The 7,465-nt window shown below is 41.0% G+C and overlaps 1 protein-coding gene across 1 annotated transcript in view; it reads right to left on the bottom strand.

The window, feature by feature from the left end:
- Nucleotides 1-3,982: 3,982 nt before the first annotated feature.
- LOC141130076 (uncharacterized) overlaps nucleotides 3,983-7,465 on the bottom strand; it is a 122,363-nt gene continuing 118,880 nt past the window's right edge. The window contains exon 8 of the mRNA XM_073618042.1: nucleotides 3,983-6,377. Coding sequence (XP_073474143.1) covers nucleotides 3,983-6,377 — 2,395 coding nt within the window. The remainder of the gene's footprint in view (nucleotides 6,378-7,465) is intronic.

The following is a 7,465-nucleotide window of genomic DNA, read 5'->3' as shown; positions in this document are numbered from 1 at the left end:
TCGGGAGAATATTTCCCTGCTGGTGTCATTTCATCTTTTGGCCGCAGTACTGACGTCCACCAGCGGATGGATCCTGGCAGTATGGAGCAGACAACACTCCCTGCGCTCAGGTGTGACTTGAAGTCAATCACAGTCAGTCCTATAAATACCCGGCAAGCCCTCATATGCTTGCCTTGGTATCTCTCTCTTTGAGCCCTGACCTTGTTCACCTGTTACCCGATCCTGAGCCTGCATCTGACCTTGTGCCCGAGCTTATCCTGACCCGATCCCTTCTGTGTTCCTGTACCCTTCAGCCCTATCCATCTCCTCTCTGTTCTGTTGGTTCCCTGTCCCTCATTTACTGATCTTCCTGTGTACGACCTTGGCTTGGCTAAACGTTTATGTCTCTGGTATATCCCTTGTTCTTGCTGACCTGCTGTGTATGACCCTGGCCTGGCTGACATCTGTGATTCCGGTATTGCCTCTTGCTGTAGATATTGTTGTTTGTAGTGGGTTTGTTGTGTTGGTGTTGCACTGTTTGTATTTCCTGAATTATCACCTATTTTAATAAATATCACTATTCACTTACAGGTGTTTTGGGTTATCTCTGTGCAGTCCACACAGTCTGGTCTACTAGTCTCCTGACAGACGGCACCAGTTGCCAATCTTTGTATCCCTTTTGTTTTTGTGTTCCCAATGGTGGCCTTCTTTTTGCTGGGCGCCGGAGAGAGCACTTCCCTGCCGGCGGCATCCTGGGATCACTCTGGGCATGCTTTGGCATGCTGCGCATGCGCGAGCTGAGTCTCAACGTTCGCAGCATATTATGACGTCACACGCATTGCGGAGGAAGTGACAGTGGCGGGTTTTCCCTTTCCAGGACGCTGGGGAGACCACGTGGGGGCCGCCCATGATGGCGGCTCTGTCCCCCATTACTTCCCATAGGAGGGGGGTGGGTTGGATGGTTGGGACGGGGGCGGTGCTCTAGGTCTAGGATCTCATTCCCTCCTCCACTCTAGACCAATATATATAAGCTCAGGGGCACCCAGGACCTTTCTCAGATCCCAGGCAGCGACGACTAGGAACAGACTCACATTCCTAATTGTGCTAAAAGTAAGTAATGTCCTTCATATCGATGGGTAGGCACTGAACTTTTGAGCATGTCTAATAGATTTACCCATAATTACTATATATCATCTGTTCTCTAGGTCCCTAAAATCGTTGGTCTATCCTATATTATGCAGGATGTGCGGCTTTTATGCCCTGCTACCTGCATGCTACTATTGATGAATTAATAGTACTACCCTCCTCTATTAGGTAATCCTCCTTTGCTCTTCTCCATTTTCCCTTTCCCATCCATACATCCCGGTTTTTCTCCATTTTTGGGGCGCTCTTTCTCACTTTCTTTCACTGTAGTCGCTCTCCATTTTTTTTTTTTCTCACGTTTCATATTTTTTGCACTGTTTGGTTTGCCCTTGTGTGGTTTTGTTTCGTTCGCTCACCTTTTTCACTTTCACCATGGGTTTTTTCCATTTACTTCAGAACTGGCAAGATCCAGCTCTGTCCTAATTCACCTTACCCACCCCTTCCCCTTGCCTCTCTCTTCCGTCACTTATATTCGCCCTTCTCACATTTTATTCCGTCATTTTTTATAGTCATTCACTTTCACCTTTTACTCTTTGTCCAGGATAAGTGATACCTTTTCTAATTCATGATTATTATTATTATATAATTCCACAGTGGCCCTGGGGATTGATTTTTGGGGACTTGTTCCTGGTTCCCGGCCCCACCTCGCTCTCCCCCCCCCCCCTTGGTGGGGCAGCCTCATGTGGGCCCTTTCATTGGCTTTTTGGATGGCCTGCTTCTGTGTGGTCGTCCGGGGGGTTCTGGTCGTACAGCCAGGATCTTCGAGCAATCTCTGGGCACAGTACCTAGGAGGCGACCTTTACAGCCGTCAGTGGTAAATAGGATCTTATAACTGCACTTGGTGTGTTAATATCATTTTTATTTAAATGTATGCATTTTTACAATCCATTCTTTTTGTAGAGTTCTTTTACTCCTTTCCCTCAGAAGAAGACCTCTACTGTTAATGGTCGAAACGCGTCGGGGTTCACCAGTATGACTGTATATACCTATATCATGCTATGTTGTTTATGTACCTGTACGGTTGTATCACCAGGATGTATGTGCAATGACCTCATCCACAGAGCTCGTGTTTTAACATTTTTTCATGCAATTGTATGATAATACTTTTTCAATAAAATTTTTTTCAATTTCAATTTGAATTTTTGTCTGCAACACAAAACCCCATGGGGACATTTCTTTCCAATCTAATTTTTTATCCTCCACTTTATTGGCTCCCTTTGAAGGACTCCTTTGCCTCCCCTCCAACACTATATTTACCAAAAGTATTGGGACACCTGCCTTTACACACACATGAACTTTAATGATATCCCAGTCTTAGTCCGGAGGGTTCAATATAGAGTTGGCCCACCCTTTACAGCTATAACAGCTTCAATTCTATAACAGCTTCAATTCTTCTGGGAAGGCTGTCCACAAGGAGTGTGTCTATGGGAATGTTTGACCATTCTTCCAGAAGCGCATTTGTGAGGTCATTCACTGATGTTGGATGAGAAGGCCTGGCTCGCAGTCTCCGCTCAAATTCATCCCAAAAGTGTTCCATCGGGTTGAGGTCAGAAATCTGTGCAGGCTAGTCAAGTTCCTCCACCTCAAACTCACTCATTCATGTCTTTATGGACCTTGTTTGTGCACTGGTCCCAATCATTTGGTGGAGGTGGGATTATGGTGTCGGGGTTGTTTTTCAGGGGTTGGACTTGGCCCCTTAGTTCCAGTGAAGGGAACTCTTAAGGCGTCAGCATACCAAGACATTTTGGACAATTTCATGCTCCCAACTTTGTGTGAACAGTTTGGGGACGGCCCCTTCCTGTTCCAACATGACTGCCCACCAGTGCACAAAGCAAGGTCCATAAAGACATCCATTACCCCTGATTGGAGATCTCATTGGCACCTAAATGATTTGTGGCTCAGATTTGAACCTACTAAATCTCTTATGGGAAGCACATAAATCAGTCATTAGGGGCCTCCACATTCAAGAAGCATCCACCATCATGAAAGTTCATTTATCATCCCAACTCATTCTCCAACTCCAGATCTCAGCAACTAGATTGCAGGCCCATCCGGCACTCCTTACATTATAGAAGATTGTATATAGCTAAAGTATGTCGATCTAAGTAAATTTAAAAAACACATTTACCGTGATATTTCTATGACAAAAGTAACATAGTTACATAGTAGGTGAGGTTGAAAAAAGACACAAGTCCATCAAGTCCAACCTATGTGTGTGATTATGTGTCAGTATTACATTACATATCCCTGTATGTTGCGGTCATTCAGGTGATTATCTAATAGTTTTTGAAACCATCAATGCTCCCCGCTGAGACCACCGCCTGTGGAAGGGAATTCCACATCCTTGCCGCTCTTACAGTAAAGAACCCTCTACACAGGGCCAGATTAAGAGCATCATGGGCCTGGGGCTGAGGATTTCGGTGGGCCTTTTTATGGAAATAAATAAAATTGAGGTGCAAACTATTTTTTGTTAAAACAAATTCAATATTTTAATTACCATTAAAGTGCCAAAACAGAAATATATTGAAAATATTTATTTTTTGTAAACAATAGAAAACTTGTTAATTAAATAAAACCATTATAAATAGAACAGTCACAACAACCATTTTTTAAATAAACGTAAACCATATAAACAATTTAAATATACGTGTATGATGTTTGGCTCATACAAATATGTTCCTTAAAGTATTATTACTATTAAAGCATCATAATCAATACAGCTTGCTGTTATGATTATGGTGCAGAGAGTAACTCTTGAAATAAATTGCAACCACTAGTTATAAACACACAAACAAGTTATTCACTGAACTGTAAACTGCATTTAACCTACATGAATGAAGTTTGCAGATTAAAAATAAAACTACACATTAACTTTTCTTGCTTTTTTACTTGCAAATTCCTCAATTGTAGAATCAAGATTAAGCTCGTTCAGCAACCCATTTTCAATGCACAAAAGAGAAAGCGCATTTAAACGCTCCTGACCCACTGAAGATCTTAGTTCATTTTTTACACGTTTTAATGCTGAAAATGAACGCTCACCACTGCAGTTGCTGACCATTAAACACAAATACATGCGGAGGGACACATATGTATTTGGGAATGCACCAACTAGGGATTGTGCGATCATAAACTTGTACATTTCAGTTTCTTGACTCCCATGATTGTCTTTATTTGCAGGGGAAGATTGGTACATTTTGAAAATAGAGGAAAACTGTACAATTTCTTCTGTAAACAGGGGTTCAAGATCTTCAGGATATATTGTCACTAGTGTACTGGCTCTGGAACGTAGACTATCAGCTGCTAGAGTGCATATTTCTGATAGAAATCCAAATCTTTCTTGAATTATGCTGTATGCTGCTTGCCTGTGCCTCAGTGATTCTGTCAGTAGGTCAATTATAGGATAAAAGGTATGTACTTTAAACCTTTCAGAGGGTGTCATATCAGCATCAGCATCTTCTGCATCACCATAGTCCCACCTCCTATTTCTTTTCACTTTCCTTCCACGTTGTAGCTGGTACTCCTCGCAGCCGGAAATATTTTTACCCCGCTCTTCAAATTCAGAGAATCTAGACCGGAGAGACTGCACAAAATCCTTCAGAGAGGTCAGCATGTTTGTTGCTGTATGTAAATCTAATTTTGGATCTTGGAGACACTGACTGGTTCTGTGAAACCTAGGTAAAATGACAGACCATACTTCAACCATTATTCCAGTTTCCAGCTGATCCATGACATTGCTTAGGCCCTTTGCTTGTAAACAGATCTCTCCCTTTGTGGATTCATCATTCAAAATATTTGAAAGGACATCTCTGATGGTACTAAAGCCTTTTTGTAAGGCGTTCACAGCATCATGGTGAGCAGACCAACGTGTATCAGCTAACCTTTTTAATGTTGGTATACCACATGGTTTGAAACTATTTATTAAAAGATTCCACCGATGACTTGAAGCAGAAAAAAAACAATACAACTGCTGTACAAAATTAAAGAACGAAACTGCAACTGGACAGCTGTTTACGGCATTTTGTCCCACAAGATTAAGTGAATGCGCACAACAAGGAATGTATTCAGCAAGTGGGTTTTTTTCCCGAATTAAGGCCTGCATGCCATTATATTTGCCACTCATATTCGATGCATTATCATAAGACTGACCCCTGCAATCTTTGATGGAAATTCCATTTTCATCCATAAATCGAAGAAGAGTGTTTGTTAGCTCCATACCAGTGTGTCCATATATTGGAATGAATTTCGTAAAACGCTCCACAGGACCACTAGGTAGTACATAGCGAAATATGATTGTCAGTTGGTCAAAATGTGCTATGTCAGGGGTTGAGTCAACAGAAATGGAATAATATTTGGCTTTATGTATCTCTTTTACAATCTGCTGTAGCACTTGCTGACCAATCAGTTCAATAAACTCATCACATATCGTTGATGATAAGTACGATATGTGACCTCTTCCCTTATTGCCATGCTTTTGAATATGGTCAGCAAGAAATGGATCATATTCAGCTAACAGCTCAAGACAGCCCAAATAATTTCCATTATGTACGGATCCAATAATTTCATCACTTCCTCGAAAAGGAAGACCTCTTGATGACAGTAGTTTTATAACACTCAGGATACGGCGAAGTATTTCATGCCAATATTTTTTCTGACTCTCATACTGTTTAACAAGACCTTTGTCTATTCGTTGGCCAGAAGTTTTTCTCCTGATGAGGTCTTCAATTGCTTTTCCATGGCCAGCACTATTTTCATGCCTGCTTAAATCTCTTGTGGCATGTCGCCAATCTGAATACCCTTTTGAAGCCAAATGGGTTTCCTCTTTTGAAAATAGTTTGCAAAAAGCACAAAAAGCTTTTCCAGTTTTCGGAGAATAACACAGCCATTCACGCTTGATTTTTTCTCCATTCAACTGTTCTCGGAAAAACAAAGACTTTGTACAGTGTCTTGTAAAAGTTTCACCTGGACATGTCTTTTCTGAAGCTCTAAAATCACTGTCCATATGTTGACAATCAACTCCTTTTTGGCAAAAATATTCCCTCAAAGCATCACAGATAATCCAGTCTCCAATATCATCTGAATACATTTCTTCTTGCTGTTCTGAGTCCAACTCAGTGGATCCACTTGCTCCTGCACTAGTTTCACTTTCATCTGATGGATGTGAAACAACCAAACTTGTACTGACATCAGCTGCACTGGTTGAACTTGAAGCTGAAGCAAGTATATCAGTTGTACCACTTGTTCCAGGTGTGCCTTTTCTACAAAATTCTGTGATTTTTGTTGGTGTTAGACAAGAGTTTTTGGATTTGTTTTTCTTCCTCTTTCTTAGCTTTCACTTTCTCCCAACCACTACGTTGTTTTTTCATCCTTATGTGTAAAAATAAAATAAAAATTACAGTACTTTCTCCAGGAGCTCCTTAACACCTCAGGCCCATGCAACCGTGCAAAAGGCCACATTGATTTATTTGGCATTTGTAAAACCAGCTCTACTTACATATACAGCGAGTAAAATAAGTATTGAATACGCCATCATTTTTCTAGGTAAATATATTTCTAAAGGTGATATTGACATGAAATGTTCCCCACATGTCGGTAACAATCCATGCCATCCATACATACAAAGACACCAAAACAAAATACGTTCAGAAATGAAGTTCTGTGTAATAAAATGGAATGACACAGGGAAAAAGTATTAAACACACAAAGAAGGGGAGGATCAAAAAGGCATGGAAAGCCAAGACACCAGCTGAAATCTATCAGTAATTGGAAAGCAATCCTGCCCCTTGTCAGTACAAATTAATATCAGCTGGTTCAATCTCTACTAATGGCCTATAAAAAGGTGTCTCGTTAGCAAGGTGTCACAAAAGAAACATCTCATGATGGGTAAAAGCCAGAGGAGACCAAAATGGAACTCTTTGGATGCCATAATACACACCATGTTTGGCAGTCACTTCACCCTAAAAACACCCCCCATACCAACAGTGAGGTTTGGAGGTGGGAATATCATGATGTGGGTGGGGCTTTTTTTCAGCATACGGTATTGGCAAACTTCATATCATTGAAGGAAGGATGAATGGAAAAATGTACCAAGACATTCTTGATAAAAATCTGCTGCCATCAGGATAATGAAGATGAAACGAGGGCGGACATTTCAGCAACACAATGATCCCAACAAACAAAGCCAAGGAAACTCTCAATTGGTTTCAAAGAAAGAAAATAAAGCTGTTAGAATGGCCCAGCCAATCATCTGACTTGAATCCAATAGAAAATAGTTGGAAAGAACTAAAGATCAGAGATCATAAAAGAGGCCACAGAACCTTCAAGTTTTGAAGACAAGATTTAAAGA

The sequence above is a fragment of the Aquarana catesbeiana genome, linkage group LG02 (genome assembly GCF_042186555.1).
Source record: "Aquarana catesbeiana isolate 2022-GZ linkage group LG02, ASM4218655v1, whole genome shotgun sequence".
Taxonomy (NCBI): Eukaryota; Metazoa; Chordata; class Amphibia; order Anura; family Ranidae; genus Aquarana; species Aquarana catesbeiana.
Note: the sequence above shows the minus strand (reverse complement) of the source record. Positions and strands in the feature narration are given on the sequence as shown.